The 16,755-nt window shown below is 52.5% G+C and overlaps 1 protein-coding gene across 2 annotated transcripts in view; it reads right to left on the reverse strand.

The window, feature by feature from the left end:
* Positions 1–16,623, reverse strand: part of RABL6 (RAB, member RAS oncogene family like 6) — a 36,813-nt gene extending 20,190 nt beyond the window's left edge. The window contains exons 1-2 of one of the 2 annotated variants that reach the window (XM_023227560.1): positions 16,203–16,623; positions 1,885–2,019 (exon numbers count right to left, since the gene is read on the reverse strand). In XM_023227560.1, coding sequence (XP_023083328.1) covers positions 1,885–2,019; positions 16,203–16,332 — 265 coding nt within the window. In that variant the 5' untranslated portion in view covers positions 16,333–16,623. The remainder of the gene's footprint in view (positions 1–1,884; positions 2,020–16,202) is intronic. The other variant, XM_023227561.2, reaches the window with a different exon arrangement.
* Positions 16,624–16,755: the final 132 nt, after the last annotated feature.

Consider the following 16,755-nt stretch of genomic DNA (forward strand, 5'->3'; position numbering starts at 1 on the left):
GGCACAGCCCCTCTCTCCTGGGCCCTGATCCTGGGCATGGCCCCCTACCTCCCTGGCCCCAATCCTGGGCACAGCCCCCTCCCTCCCCGGCCCTGATGCTGGGCACAGCCCCCTCCCTCCTGGGCCCAGCCCTCTCCCTCCTGGGCCCCGATCCTGGGCACGGCCCCCTCCCTCCGGGGCCCCGATCCTCAGCATACTGGAAGGTGACCCTCCTGGCTGCGTGGATGTCTTTGTTTTGCCCATAGTCTCCATGAGAGCAGGTGCGCTCCTGCTGACGGGTGTGAATGAACGGGCCCACCTGTGTCACCTTCTCCTGACCCTGTTTCTGCATCCAGTGACTGGCCTCTGGTTCACTTTGAGGGAGTGGGATGTAAGTAACCACTGAGGGCGGAGGCCGGACCCTCCCTTCGGAGCCACCTGACAGGCCCCAGGCCTGCCCCATGCTACACCATCACGGCTGGGCCTGCTGGTGCCGCCCGCTCCTCCTGAGCACCCACGACTGTGCCCTATTGTGGGGCATGCTGGGGTCTGGGCCCAGCCGATGGATGGAGCCTCCCGCCCACCCAAGGATTCCAAGGGGAAGGGAGAACCAGAGGGGAGAGGCACACCCAGGCCCCTCACACCACCAGGCATTTGCACACCAACCACATCCACATAGCCTGAACAGAGGGGCATAAACGCTGCCATCAGCCTCAACCCAAACCAGGAAGAGAGTGCGGTGGCAGGTAGAGCCTCTGCGCGCCGGCCCTGTGGGCTCTGTGTCCTGTCAGCCCAGCACCACCCTCCCAGGCCCTAGAAAGCAGTAGATGCCCAGCAACTCCACGGCTGTTCTGCACAGCAGTCCAGGCATCAGCTGTCACCATGTGGCAGCTGAAACTCATCTTTGCCTCCCACTAGTAAACCACTAGGTTTTATTTTTTTTACAGTGAAAAGGAACGGTATTTAAAACAGCCCTGGCTAAGCGCGGTGGCTCATGCCTGTAATCCCAGCGCTTTGGGAAACCAAGGCAGGTAAATCACATGGTCAGAGTTCAAGGCCAGCCTAGCCAAGATGGTGAAACCCGTCTCTACTAAAAATATAAAAACTTAGCCCGGTGTGGTGGCAGACGCCTGTCCCAGCTACTCAGGAGGCTGAGGCAGAGAATTGCTTGAACCTGGTTCCAGTGAGCCGAGATCTCACCACTGCACTCCAGCCTGGGCACCAGAGCGAGATTCTGTCTCAAAAATAAACAAAGAAAAAACAGACCAACCAACCAACAAAAAAACAGCCCCAAGGCTTTTTGCTGTCAGGATTCTGAACACACAGGGCAGCTGCTCTGCCTCCCACAGCACGAGCCTTGGAGCCACCACAGCTATCACCTCCCCCACCTTCCTGCATCTACCCAGGCCCCAGCACCCAACTGAGACCCTGGAGAGGGGTCTATCCCACCATCCAGCCCACCTCACTGAATCTTTTAGTGACACCAACTTTCCGCAGAGGCAAGGCTCAAAGGTCTTATTACTGTTTCTGGTGGTAGAGAAGATGTGGGGCTGGGCCCAAGAAAAAATACCATGTGCACCAAGAGGGCACAGGCCAGGGAGTGCTCCTTGGAAGGTACCTCCTTTTTGGTCCCCCAGGCGCCCACGTGCCCACTCACCTGCGGCCACTGCCGTCCTGAGCTGAGCCTCCCAGCTCAGCGGGGCTTCATGAAGCTCACTCAGGCAGCAGGGTGATCCACCCCAAAAGAGCCCCCAGAGTTCACTCTGGGACCTCCAAGCAAGCAGGGTCCCTCACAGACAAGAACTCTTTGGGGAGACCCCCTCTGGGGAACGCATCTCCCAGGAACCAGGGCCAAGGAAGTGGAGGCCTGGAGCCCGAACCCCACGAGGCGCCCGCCACACTCACTCTTGTAGCTCCAGTGGATGCTGGTGACCTGGATCTCCTGCGTGGGGATGTACTCCTCCACGAACGGCCGGCCCTGCAGGCGGTGCCACAGCGCTGTCTTGCCCGTGTTCCTGTCTCCCCGGATCACTATCTTCACTGGGGGCGTGAAGAGTAAAAGAAAAGGCAAATCAAACGAACTGAATCCAAGTTGCAGCTCTAAGAGCAACTACAAAGAGAGCCGGTTCTGCTGCCACCTGTTTTATCTTTCTTGCCAGAGTCGGACCCAGGAGACCGGCAGGCAGGGGAGGAAGACCATGGGTGGGAACCATGGCGACCTCTCCCATCAGGAGGACACCTGGTGGCACACAGAGCATGGATGGCGACCGGGGCCCAAGGGGCAGCTGGGGGTCCTCCTGGGCTGCTGGAAGCCACAACCGGGGTCAGGCTTTCTACTTGGAGGACATGGTTCTGCCCTAGAGCCCACCCCTGGGAGCCCTGGGGACCCTCAGGGTCAGGGCCCGCCGCCTGCGGAGCTCTCCACAGCACCCCAGGCTTCCGCGGATTGCTCCTAACCAAGTTTTCTGCAGCCCTGGTGTCTTCAACGCACAATTCTGCAGAGCATGGGGCCTACATCCCAGCTCACGCACATGTGTGTGCCGGGTAGCCCCGGGCCTGGGCCTCCTTGCTCCAAGACTGGGTTGGAGAGACCACCGCCCAGCTTGTTTTGAAAATGTGACGGGGGAGGGAGGGCAGCTGGGAGGGGAGTGCGAGGTTAGCAAAGGCAGGAGGTGGCTCAGAATGGGTGGAGATGGGGATGGACCTGGCACCCGACTGGACTAAGAACAGCCTGCGGAGGTGTTGGAAGAACAGGATGGAGAATGACCCAGCTGTGTGGACGCAGCAGCCAGCAATGAGACAGCTGCCCTCGGACCTGGGCAGACCCCGAGAGCTTCTCACACAGGCACGGGGGAGAGCAGAAGCCCTGGCCGTCCTCCGCGTTTCCATGAGGGGAGAGCCAGGGAAGGTGTCGGGAAGGCAGCCGGGTGGCGGGGAGCAGAGGAAACCGAGGAGCAGGTCTGCAGGCTCCTCCCACTTCCCCTGGTCTCAGGTCTCCCGCCAGCTCCACGCATCTTCGGTCAGGTCTGCAGGCTCCTCTCACTCCCGCAACTCCCCACCAGGTTTTCTGTCAGGGGGACCCCACGCTCCCAACACAGAGGGCGCCCGGCCTCGAAGCTCCGAGGGGCCCTGGGCTGTCCCTGTGGCCCACCCGGCTCCTCTCTCCCGGCCCAGTTCCCTCCTCCTACCTCAAGGCACCTGTTTCCACAATCATTTCTTTTCCCCTGAAGCTTATTCAGTTCCTCACCCATTCTAGGTACCTCAAAACGTGCCAACTTGCAACACCTCTGGCCAGATTTCATGTGCCGGCCGCCCTGCGACAAAGCCACCAGAGGGGACCCGGGAGCCCTTAGGGCCACGGTGGCGGCCGCACACGCCGGGGGCAGCCAGGTGGCTCCGCGCTCCTCCCGGCCGAGCCCGCCCCGCGCAAGGCGGGACCCTGTTCCCCTCCCTCCCCCGCGGAGAACTTGGAGACAGAGGCCGCCCGCAGCTCCCCCAGCCCGGCAGCCCAGCCTGTGGCGAGCACAGCAGCCCAAGCGGAGCCGCAGGCGCTCAGCGCAGCCGGGAGGGAGTCAGTCCCCGCCCCCCCCCCAGACCGGCAGCGGCGCCCTCCCTCCTCCGTCCCGAGGCAGGAACCTGGGCGCGGCCCACAGCTCTGGGCTCAGCCTGGCGGCCGCTGTCCCCACATGAGCAGCAGCCCAGGCTCGCAGGGACTGCCCGGGCCGCGCATGCACAGCCTCACTGGGCCCGCGAGAGAACGGCGGCACCATCCACGTCCGTCCCGTGGCCCCGAGGCCTACGGCCTGAGCGGCGGCCCACGGGCTGTGCTTCCCCGTGCTTCCACATGCGGTGGTCCCGTCTCCGGTCTTTCCCGGGGGTGGGGCGTTAGCAACGCGGAGAGCTGAGACGTCCCACCGACCGCCCGTCTTCCCGCGGCCAGAATTAACGCGCTCACGTCCCCGGGTCCCGGAGTCTTGGCTCCTCTACCCTACGCATCAGAAAATCCCCTCCCTTCATTTTGTAAAACTGGCACATGCTCTTTGTAAGGAACAAGGTAGACAAGCGCAAAAATTCATGTGAACAAAGCCTCCCAACGCCACTGCCGGAAACCTGCTCTCATGAACGTGCGGAACTCATTCCAGGCATCTGGGCCGTTTTGCTTCTCCAGAACGTCGGAGTTAGGGTCGCACAGAATAGTTTCTCTCGCTCAGCGAGACGCACTTAAGGCTCCTGCAGGTCTCTCCACGGCTTGAGAACATCTTTTCAGGACTAAATAATCTTCCACCATCGGGATGCACGGAGTTTATCCATTCATCTAGTGAAGGACGTCTTTCTTGGCCGCACTTTTCCTTGAATTTCCATTGATATTTTTCTCTTTTCGTAATTTGTATTATTTGAATACTGCAACACTCACACTCAGCCTCTATTTTTTTTTTCATATCATTACCTGTCATTTTGCTGCGAGATTTTCCCTTTAGTTTTTAAACCTTCCTTTGATTTTTGCTTTTCAAAAATTACTTGCTTTTCAAAAAAAAAATTTGCTATTTCAAAAATTGGCCAGGCACGGTGACTCACGCCTCTAATCCCAGCACTTTGGGAGGCCGAGGCGGGCGATCACCTGACGTCAGGAGTTCCAGACCAGCCTGGCCAACATGGAGAAACCCTGTCTCTACTAAAAATACAAAATTACCCGGGCATGGTGGTGGGCACCTGTAATCCCAGCTACTCAGGAGGCTGAGACAGGAGAACTGCTTAACCCCAGGAGGTGGAGGTTGCAGTGAGCTGAGATTACGACACTGCATGCCAGCCTGGGCAAGAGAGCAAGACTCTGTCTCAAAAAACAAAAAAGTATTGTTTTTACAAACAGGGTCTAGCTGTCACCCAGGCTAGAGCCAGACCAGTGGCACGATCCTAGCTCACTGCAGCCTCAATCTCCTGGGCTCAAGTGATCCTCCCACCTTAGCCTCCCAAGTAGCCCGGACTACAGACACTTGCCAGTTAGTTTTTTTTTCTTTTTTTTTTTGAAGACGGAATCTCACTCTGTCACACAGGCTGGAGTGCAGTGGTGTGATCTTGGCTCTCTGCAACCTCCACCTCCTGGATTCAAGTGATTCTCCCGCCTCAGCCTCCTAAGTAGCTGGGACTACAGGCACATGCTGTCATGCCTAATTTTTTGTATTTTAGTACAGACGGGGAGTCACCATGTTGCCCGGGCTGGTCTCGAACTCCTGAGCTCAGGCAATCTGCCTGCCTTGCCCTCCCAAAGTGCTAGGATTACAGGTGTCAGTCACCGTGCCAGGCCTAGTTTTTTTTAACTATGTTTTTCTTAGAGAGACGGGGTCTTGCTTTTTGTCCAAGCTGGTCTTGACCTCCTGGGCTCAAGCAATCCTCCTGCCTCAGCCTCCCAAAATGCTGGGATTACAGGTATAAGCCATGGCACCAGTGAGGATGGTCCACATTAATCTATGTTCCTTGAGCCTTTAGGTCCAGAGAATTTCTCTGAGTCTGCAGTAACCCTTCACATTTCCACCTGTTCTCTTTCATCTTGAAGTATATTCTGCATAGCATCACTGTAGCTGCGGCAGGTAGGACTATAGCTAGAGCGGCTTTCTTATGGTTAATGTTTTACCTAGTGTCTTGTTTCCAACTCCTAACTTTCAACCTTTCAAAACCATTGTTTTGGATGTGTCTCTTATACACTACATAACCAAATTAAAGAAAAAAATCCCTCGAATCTCACATTCTTTCAAGCTGGTGAGTTCTGTTTACTGACAACTGCTACTGCCATGTTATTTTATGATTTTTAGTTCCTGCTCTGGTTCACTCGCACCTCCCCCAGCCTTCTATGCCTTTGATTAAAGCAGGAAAAGGTGGTTTTCAGAAAGTATTCTTTCTGCCTGGTATTTATTTGGAAGATTTGCAACCTGTTTCTACACTTTGAATGGTAACCTTAAATTTTCAACACTCCATCTGCTGCAATAAAGTCTGAAGTTAACACATCTCTTTCCTTTCTTAATAATAATAATACAGAGATCTCAATGCCTTGACTGTCCAGCTTCACCCTGGGCTGTGTTACTTCTGGTAGTTTCTTCTTTTCTATTCCCTATATAAATCATGATCACCACTGATTTAACATAACCAACGCTGCTTTTCTTTTCTTTTGAGATGAAGTCTCACTCTGTTACCCAAGGTGGAGTGCAGTGATGCAATCTCGGCTCACTGCAACCTCCACCTCCCGGGTTCAAGCGATTCTCCTGTCTCAGCCTCTCAATTACCTGAGCCTACAGGTACACGCCACCACGCCCGGCTAATTTTTGTAATTTTTTTAGTAGAGATAGGGTCTCACTATGTTGGCCAGGCTGGTCTTGAACTCCTGACCTCGTGATCCACCTGCCTCAGCCTCCCAAAGTGTTGGGATTATAGGTGTTAGCCACCACACCTGGCCCACCAAAGCTTATTTCACTTTCACCACATATTTACCAGTTTCTTTGTTTACTTTTTTTTTTGAGATGGAGTCTTGCTCTGTTGCCCAGGCTGGAGTGCAGTGGCACAATCTCAGCTCATTCCAACTTCTACCTCCTGGGTTCAAGCGATTCTTGTGCATCAGCCTCCTGAGTAGCTGGGATTACAGGTGCCTGCCCTCACACCCAGCTAAGTTTTGTATTTTCAGTAGAGACAGGGTTTCATCACGTTGGCCAGGCTGGACTCAAACTCCTGACCTCAAGTGATTCACCTGCCTCGGCCTCCCACAGTGCTGGGATTAGAAGTGTGAGCCAGCACCCAGCCCTCTCTGCTTTTTGAATCCCACTCCTGTCAAGCTCAACTCCACCTCTCTGAATAACAACCTTCAGTATTTATTTCTACAAGAGCCTTTGCACAGTGAGCCTCAAGCTTCGGCTGAAATGGAGCCAGTCACGTTGCTCTGAAGTGCTCATCAGGCAGAGACCTCAGCCCACGTCGGCCCCCCCACAGCCCGCGTCGGTCCCCCTCAGCCACAGGTTTGCTGTGAGCTGGTCACCAGTTCAGCACATGTTCCTCTCAGGGAAGTCTTTTTGTTCTGGTTGCATCTAAGATGTTTACTTTTTAATGTTTTGAAAATGTCCAATGATGTATCTAGCTGTGGATGTTTTTTAAACTCTGGACTTCTTGGGAGTTTCCTGTATTTCATGAACTCTGGAAAATCCTCAGTTTTCCCTTTCTCCTTTCCTGCTCTCTTCTCCTGGAACTTGTACAGGACATGGGTTGGCGTCGCCTCCTCCCTGGGCCGTACATCTCCTCCCGACACTACTCCTCTCTTCAGCTGGGTTAGTGCTGCTTCTCCTGTCTGCTGACTGATTTAACTGTTAATGACTATGTTTTTCATTTCTAGGGGTTTTCATTCTCTTTGTTTCTTTTTCAAATTGTCTACTCATGGTTTTTTCTATTAATGTTCAATTTATAATTGACATAATAATTGTACATATTATGGGCATCAGTCTTGACTAGTCTTAAGGTTGCTTCCTTTTACGTCTTTATGAATTTTAACATACATTTGTTTTCTATTATCTTCAGATTTTGAGAATGAAGTGTCTTTTCTCTCCCTTGAAATGAAATTTACTCCTTTTAAAAGCTAATTACCCACATACACACCTACTATATAGCCACAAACTCTTTTTTAAAAAAGCTAATTACAAGAAATCCTGCAACATCAGAAATAAAACAAGTAAAACAGTCTGGCTTAATTATTTTTAAAAAATTAACCCCCCCCCCTTTTTTTTTTTTCGAGATGGAGTCTCACTGTCACCCAGGCTGGAGTGCAGTGGCGCAATCTTGGCTCACTGCAACGTCCACCTCCCAGGCTCCAGCAATTTTCCTGCCTCAGGCTCCCGAGCAGGTGGGATTACAGGCATGTGCTCACCACACCCAGCTAATTTCTGTTATTTTTAGTAGAGATAGGGTTTTGCCATGTTAGCCAGACTGGTCTCAGACTCCTGACCTCAAGTGATCCACCCACCTCGGCCTCCCAAAGTGCTGGGATTACAGGAGTGAGGAACCATGCCCAGCTTAACCTCTACTTTTAAGTTAAAAAGTTAGGCTGGGTCGGGCGCGGTGGTTCACACCTGTAATCCCAGCACTTTGGGAGGCTGAGGTGGGCGGATCATGAGGTCAGGCGATCGAGACCATCCTGATTAACATGGTGAAACCCCGTCTCTACTAAAAATACAAAAAAATTAGCCAGGCGTGGTGGCGGGCGCCTGTAGTCCCAGCTACTCGGGAGGCTGAGGCAGGAGAATGGCGTGAACCCGGGAGGCGGAGCTTGCAGTGAGCTGAGATCCGGCCACCGCACTCCAGCCTGGGCCACAGAGTGAGACTCCGTCTCAAAAAAAAAAAAAAAAAAGTTAGGCTGGTTCAAGTGGCTCTCTCTTGTCATTCCAGCACTCTGGGAGGCCAAGGCAGGTGGATCACTTGGGCCCAGGAGTTTGAGACCAGCCTGGGCAACGTGGTGAAACACTGTCTGTACAAAAATTACAAAACTCAGCCAGGCATGGTCATGTGCACCTGTAGTCCCAGCTACTCAGGAGGCTGAGGTGCCAGGATTGCTTGAGCCAGGGGGGTGAAGGCTGCAGTGTGTCAAGACTGTGCCACTGCACTCCAGTTCGGGTGAAAGGGCAAGGCCCTATATCCAAAAAAAAAAAAAAAAATCAAATCAACTTCAGAATCTTTTTTTTCTCCTGCTGGTCCCTTGATCTTGGGTTTTGTTTTCTTTTTTTTTCTGCATAATTTCAGAATCTTAAATGTTGGCTGGAATAAGCTGACTAAGTGATTCACCCGGAAAACCTTTAGGATTCATCTAAGAAACGCTAAGAAGCCCTGTACTTAACCTCATGGTGAACCTCCTCTTTTACTAAACGGGATGTAAGCACGATCTCTGTCCTAAGCCTCTTTTAGAAAATACCATGCAGAAAACACAGAGCTCGATTTGAGGCCCTGAGCCCTTCTTACCCTGATTCAATTTGACTCCTTCACTTTCCTGCAAAATATGGAATCATTTTCTTACATTTCCATACCAAGAGGAGCTTATGATTTATCTCAGATGCACGAAGGTTTAACTCCTAAGCAGGCCCACTCACGGTGCCAGCACATCTCCTACGGTGCCCACTACAAGGGCCCGGCCGCCTCCCCACCCTGACAGCCTGTGCTGCAGCTGGTATCAGCCATGCCCTCCTTCTCTCCCACTCTGCACCCTGCAAAGATTTCCTATCCTCAGCCGCTTCAGACTACTTGGTGGCGAGGCAGGTAAAAACCAAGGTGACCTCAAGAAAATGGCTGCTTCCCCAAAGGAGGCAGGAGGAGGAAGTGAAGATGAGGAAATGTCAGAAGATGAAGAAGATGATGGCTGTGGAGAAGAGACTGTCACACCTCAGGAGAAAGGCAAGAAGACTGCTGCAACCCCAGCCAAGAAGGTGGCAGTTTCCCCAACAAAAAGGCTGCAGGTGCCACACCCACCAAGAAAGCAACTGTCACTCCAGGCAGAGCAGTCGCCACACCTGGCAAGAAGGAAGCCATACCAGGCAAAACATTGGCAGCAGCTCCTGGCAAGAAGGGGTGCCCAGCCGAGGGGGCAAAGAACAGCAAGAACACCAAGGAAGACAGCGATGAGGAGGAGGATGACTCTGAACCAGCAGTGATGAAGGCAGCAGCGGGTGCCCCTGCCTCAGGGGATGACAACGAGGACGATGAGGATGATGCTGAGGAAGATGGCTCTGAAGCAGCAGTTATGGAGACAGCAGCAGCCAAAGGAAAGAAAAGCTTCTATGAAAGCTGTTCCTGTGAAAGCCAGGAGGATGGCTGAGAATGAAGACGAAGAGGACGATGAGGACAAGGACGAGGGTGACGATGATGAATTGGATGAAGTGATGAAGATGACGAAGAGAAGGAAGTGTCTGTCAAAGAAGCACCTGGAAAATGAAGGAAATGACCAAACAGCAGCTTCTGAAGCCAAGAAACAGAAAGTGGAAAGTGCAAAGCATAGAATCAACCGCGTCTTTTTTTTTTTTTTTTTTTTTTTTTTTAGGCTGGGTCTCACTCGCCCCGGTTGGGGTGCAGCGGCACGATCTCAGCTCACCACAACCTTCACCTCCCAGGCTCAAGTGATTCTCCTGCCTTAGCCTCCCGAGTAGCTGGGATTACAGGTGGTTACCACTACCACCTGGCTACTTTTTGTATTTTTAGTAGAGACGGGATTTCACCATGTGGCCAGGCTGGAGCACCTTTCAATCTCTGTTGGAAACCTCCACTTTAACAAGTCTGTCCTGAGTTAGAAACTAGTATCCACGGGCCAGGCCCAGTGGCTCACACCTGGAATCCCAGCACTTTGGGAGGCCGAAGTGGGCGGATCACAAGGTCAGGAATTTGAGACCAGCCTGGCCAACATGGTGAAACCCCGTCTCTACTAAAAACACAAAAAATTAGCTGGGCGTGGTGGCAGGCGCCTGTAGTCCCAGCTACTCAGGAGGCTGAGGCAGGAGAATGGCGTGAACCCGGAAGGCGGAGCCGAGATCGCGCCACTGCACTGCAGCCTGGGCGACAGAGCGAGACTCCATCTCAAAAAAAAAAAGAAGTGTTTGAAGATGCTGTGGAGATCAGATTAGTTAGCAAGGATGGGAAGTGTAAAGGGACTGCTTATATGGAGGTTAAGACAGAAGGTGATGCAGAGAAAACTTCTGAAGAAACACAGGGAACAGAGATTGATGGCCGATCTATTTCCCTGCGCTGTGATGGAGAGAAAGGTCAGAAGCGAGACTCTACAGTGATGGAAATAACAGCACTTGGAGTGGTGAATCAAAAACTCTGGTTTAGGGCCGGGTGCGGTGGCTCAAGCCTGTAATCTCAGCACTTTGGGAGGCCGAGACGGGCGGATCACGAGGTCAAGAGATCGAGACCATCCTGGCTAACACGGTGAAACCCTGTCTCTACTAAAAAATACAAAAAACTAGCCGAGGTGGCGGGCACCTGTAGGCCCAGCTACTCGGGAGGCTGAGGCAGGAGAATGGCATAAACCCGGGAGGCGGAGCTTGCAGTGAGCTGAGATCCGGCCACTGCACTCCAGCCTGGGCGACAGAGCGAAACTCCGTCTCAAAAAAAAAAAAAACTCTGGTTTAAGCAACCTCTCCTACAGTGCAACAGAAGACACTCTTCAGGAAGTATCTGAGAAGGCAGCTTTTATGAAAATGCCTCAGAACCAAAAAGGCAAATCTAAAGGGTGTGCATGAATTGACAGAGTTTGCTTCATTTGAAGATGATAAAGCAGCTTTAAATTCCTATAATAAAAGGGAAATTGGGGGCAGAGCAAACAGGCTGGAGTTGCAAGGATCACCTATTCCCAGAAGCCGGCCGTCTAAAACTGTCTGTCAAAGGTCTGACGACACCACTGAAGAGACTTCAGTCATTCGACAGCTTTGTTGGGCAAGGGTAGTCACCAACTAGGAAACCGGATGCCCCAAAGGCTTTGGCTCTATAAATGTCAACAGTGAGGAGGATGCCAAAGCTTCCAAGGAGGCCACGGAAGACGGTGAAATTGAGGGAAGCAAAGTAACTTGGACTAGGCCAAACCTAAGGGCAAAGGTGGCTTTGGGGGTTGTGATGGAGCTAGAGGAGGCTTTGGAGGATGAGGTAGTGGCAGAAGCCAGGAAGGCTTTGGAGGGCGAGGCAGCTTCTGAGGACGCAGAGGTGACCACAAGCCACAAGAAGACAAAGTTTGAACAGCTTCTGTCCCTCTGTCTTTCCTACTCCCATTTGAAGGAAAGGATGCTGGGGTTTTTACTCTGTTACCTGATCAATGACAGAGCCTTCTGAGGACATTCCAAGACTGTCTACAGTCCTGTGGTCTCCTTGGAAATTCATATAGATAACATTTCAAGGGTAATACCTTCCTTGTTGGTTTTGACTGGATATTCATATAAACTTTACTTTTTTTCTTTTTGTTTTTTAAGACGAAGTCTCACTCTGTCGCCCAGGCCGGAGTGCAGTGGTGCCATCTTCGCTAGCGGCAACCTCCGCCTCCCGGGTTCAAGAGATTCTCCTGCCTCAGTCTCCCGAGTAGCTGGAGATTATAGGCATGCGCCACCACGCCCGGCTAATTTTGCATTTTTAGTAGAGATGAGTTTCACCATGTTGGCCAGGCTGGTCTTGAACTCCTGACTTCATGTAATCCACCTGCCTCAGCCTCCCAAAGTGCTGGGATTACAGGTGTGAGCCACCGCGCTCGGCCTGCTAAGTCCCATTTCTAAATTCGCACCAATGTCTACTTGGGGAGGACTCTGGCTTTCGAGCTCCTAGGCCCGGCCGGTATCAGAGCTGCGCAATAATGGTCACTCAGGAGCAACGCCACAGAAAAATTTGGCACCAAATAAGCTGATATTTTGTGTCCAATCACAGTAGAAAGGGACAGACCAATTCAGGCAACAATCTTTCTTCCAAATAATTTCAAATAATTTTCCAAATAATTTTATATGCAAATAATTTCAAAATTGTGTAAACCAAAATTAAAATCCCAAGGCCTGCCAACCATCTGAATGGACTTCCTCTTCTAGGCCAGGGCCGTCCAAATTTCATCTGAAAGACTGGTTCAGGCCATTATGGGAAGAGGGGAGTCAGACATGCCTCATTATGAACTCTTCCCTTCTAGAATTCAGGAAAAGCTCACCAGCATTTAACATCAACGCTGACTGTAAGTCTGATAAGAAACATAATCTGGCCGGGCGCAGTGGCTCACACTTGTAATCCCAGCACTTTGGGAGTCCGGGGGTTCAGATTGCTTGAGCAGAGGGGTTTGAGCCCAGCTGGGCAACGTGGTGAAACCCTGTCTCTCTGAAAAATACCAAAATTAGCTGGGTGTGGCGGTGCAAATTTTTTTTTTTTTGAGACAGGGTCTGACTCTGTCACCCAGACTGGAGTGCCGTGGTGCAATCTCAGCTTGCTATAACCTCCGCCTCTTGGGCTCAAGTAAGTGATTCTCCCGCCTCAGCCTCCTGAGAAGCTGGGATTACAGGCACCCACCATCACACCCGGTTAATTTTTATGGTTTTAGTAGAGACGCGGTTTCGACATGTTGGCCAGGCTGGTCTTGAACTCCTGACCTCAGGTAGTCCACCTGCCTCGGCCTCCCAATGTGCTGAAATTACAGGCATGAGCCATTGCACCTGGCAAAAAAAATTTTTTATAAACCTACCTCTGACCCGGAAGCTCCCACTTCAAGTTGTCCCACCTTTGTGGACCAAATCAATGTATATCTTAAATGTCTTAAATGTATTTGATTAATGTCTCACATCTAAAATGTATAAAACCAGGCTGTGCCCTCCAACGTGGGCACATGTCCTCAGAGTCGCCTGAGGGCTGTGTCTTGGGCCATGGTCACTCATATACGGCTCAAAAACAAATCTCTTCAAATATTTGACAGAGTTTGACTTTTTTTTTTTTTAATCAACTATAGCCCAATGTCTCATTCGCATTTTCATTCTAAAACCGATGGGTGTCCTGGGCCTCTGCCGGGCCGCTAGTGACTCTGAGCAAATGCAGGGCCCAGGAGGAGGGCCCAGACTCCTGGAAACCGGCAGCAGTTCCTGGAAACGCTCACCCCCAAAACCCTCAACTCTGTCTTGCTCACACTGCTGGTCTGTTACCCTCTGTAAAATATTTGAGAAAATAAATACTAGAAGGCCAGGCACAGTGACTCACACCTATAATCCCAGAACTTTGGGAGGCCGAGGCGGGAGGATCACGAGGTCAGGAGGTCAGGAGATCGAGACCATCCTGGCTAACACGGTGAAACCCCGTCTCTACTAAAAATACAAAAAATTAGCCGGGCGTGGTGGTGGGCACCTGTAGTCCCACCTACTCAGAAGGCTGAGGCAGGAGAATGGCGTGAACCGGGAGGGAGAGCTTGCAGTGAGCCAAGATTGCGCCACTGCACTCCAGCCTGGGCAACAGAGCGAGACTCCATCTCAAAAAAAAAAAGGGAAGAAAAGAAATACTAGAAACTTTCTATTCTAACACAGAAATTCAAAAGTTTTAAAACTGCATGTTATTCAACTATAAAGATGACATCTAAAATGTAATTTAGGTATAAATCCAAATTTCTCTCAGTCTCACCACCTTTCATTCATTCTAGGGGATCATAACCTGTTCTCCAAGTACTGGAGACTGGGGTCTGGAAGGACCCCATTGCCCTTTTTAGTCACACTCGCCCAGGACCACGCAGGGGTGGTCCTCGTGCGTAAGGTGGACCTCGCCCAGGACCCTTGGGGAGCCTTTTCAGAAGGTGAACAGTTTCCGGGTCCAGGCCTAATTTCCCAGGGACTAATACTGAGCTTAGCCAATACTATAAGCAATAAAATTAAATAAAGGATCCAAATGCAAAGTCGAAAGACTTGCATAAACTCAGTATTTTAACTCAATATTCTCTTCTCCGAATGCCAGATATAAAGTTTCAATTATAACACATTTAAAATGAGCTTTTATTTTTATTCAAAATGTGCCGCTTTATTTTCCTTACCAGACAGCAGAGCACTAAGCAGGTTCCAGTCACGTGACTTCTTCAGCGAGCCCCCAGGCTTCCCACAGGAGTCCGGGAGCTCCGGCCAGAGGAATCCTGAGATTGCAAATAGTCAAGCCTTCTCCCCAGCCACAAGTTCCTTTGATGCTTGGGTTACTGAACACAAACACAATGGATAATTTGTCTTCAACATAATCCATTTCTGTTCCTAAACGTGTTAGCTGCGCTTTCTTTCCGATGAGCACTCTGACTCCAATTTGAACTTCATCAAAATCTCCTTTGTCTTCGTATGCTCTAGAGTATAAGAAAAGCCAATACGGCCCCTAGTTCGGACACCAACTTATTTTTTTTAATTTTTTTTTTTTTTTTATTTTTAGTAGAGACGGGGTTTCACTATGTCGGCTAAGCTGGTCTCGAACTCCTGACCTCGTTATCCGCCCGCCTCGGCCTCCCAAAGTGCTGGGATTACAGGCATGAGCCACCGTGCCCGGCCCGGACACCAACTTTCATACCTAGATGCTCAGACTTATCTTTAAGAAGCTGTTTCATCTTGCTTACTGCTGAAGGTGTCAGGGTGAGGGCGGCCCAAGTGGTCTGCAGCTTCCTCTTGCTCACAGGCCAGACAGCGGCCGGGACTAAGGAAGGCGACATTTTCACTGTCCTCCTGGACTAGCTCCAGTCCCTACGGCCAAGAACTACGGCCCATCTCCGTGGACACGGCAGGAGAACTCATGAACTTGTTTTTAAACCTGCACAAGAGTCTTTCTGATCATCAGTTCTTAAAATCCTACATTACCATAGAAATATCAGGGAGACGAACAGGCTCCCCTTAAAGTGACCAAAAAACTGGACAGGTGTAGCGTCCTAAAATCTCATAGAAACATACAGAAATGGCTAAAAGGGAAACAATGTCAAAGCAGGGAACCACATAAAAGCGTTTAAAAACTACTGGGAAAGAGCCTGCAAAACGGAACAACTCAAAAGAGGTCGAGGACAATTTACATAATTTATAACAAAGGAATGGAGCGTCCCAGGCGCTCAGGTCCGTAAATGACTCCTCCTTAGGAGGAATGGGCTGTCTCCTACAATCTCAAGTCAGCCCGTGCCTTCTGGAGCTTTTCTAGATACATCCCTTACAAATGCTTCTGTAAAAAAAGCAAACAAACAAAAAGACGAGAATGTGTGGCGTAGCTAATATTCTGCCTTCGAACTCAGTAGGAAGTCAACAAAGAAAAATCCCGTTGAAAGCGCCAAGGCCGGCAGGTCTCCCCGCACCTCCTCCAGGTGAGCGGTGCCCGGGGCTGGCCACCGTGGAGCGTCGGGGACGCGGCGCCCCGGGTCGGCGGGCCCTGCTTGGCGTTATGTAATCACCCCCGGGCCGGGCAGCCCGGCCAATCCCGGTGCCGCCGACCCGCTCCACGGCACAGCGCGGCGGGAGCGACATGCGGCAGGCGAACGCGGCTGGGAAACGACCCCCGGCTCCGGTGACGCGAGGACCCGGCCCCGGTCCGGCCTCTCCTCGCGTCCCCTGGCCCGCGCCCCAGCTCCCGGAGCGCCCGGCGAGTCCAGCGCACCCCACAACCGTTGAGCAGGCGAGACCGACAGCCACCACCGCGCGGCGCTCCGGGCAGGCCCTGGGCTCGGAGACCCTCACGGCGCTCCCGCGCCCACCCCGGCCCGCCGCACTCACTGTTGTACTGCACCCCCTTGGCGAAGCGCCTCTGCAACGCCTGGTTCATGGACTGCAGCCCGGCGGGGATGTTTTTGTCCCGGCCCGGGGCCTGCTCCGACCCCACTAGCTTCTTCAGGGCGGAAAACATCTTCCCGCTTGGACGTCCCAGCCCGGGCGCGGCCGGCGAGCTCAGCGGCGGCGGGGAAGGGGTGCGACTCGCACCATGTCCTGGCGGCCCCGGTCCCCCCGGAGGCCGGAGCCGGCGCGGTCAGAGACCGGGGCGCAGCCTCGAGCGGCGACTCGGGAACCTCAGCGGCTGCTGCTCCGCTCCGGCCCCCGCGGCCTCCGGCGCGGCCGCTCTCCAGGCGTCAGCGCCGCCATCTTGGCGCCGGCTCGACGGGACGCGAGGGGCGCGCGGCTACAGGGCGTCGCGAGGGCCATGGGGCGCGGCGCGCGCGGCCGGCGCATGCGCAGGCGGTTCTGGCGCGCAGTTCCCGGCCCGGGCCGCTTCCTTCCTTAGAACCTCTCCGAGAATGCTGCGTGCCCAGTGCTCCTCTCTGAGACCCCGGTC

This window comes from Piliocolobus tephrosceles, chromosome 14 (assembly GCF_002776525.5).
Source record: "Piliocolobus tephrosceles isolate RC106 chromosome 14, ASM277652v3, whole genome shotgun sequence".
NCBI lineage: Eukaryota > Metazoa > Chordata > Mammalia > Primates > Cercopithecidae > Piliocolobus > Piliocolobus tephrosceles.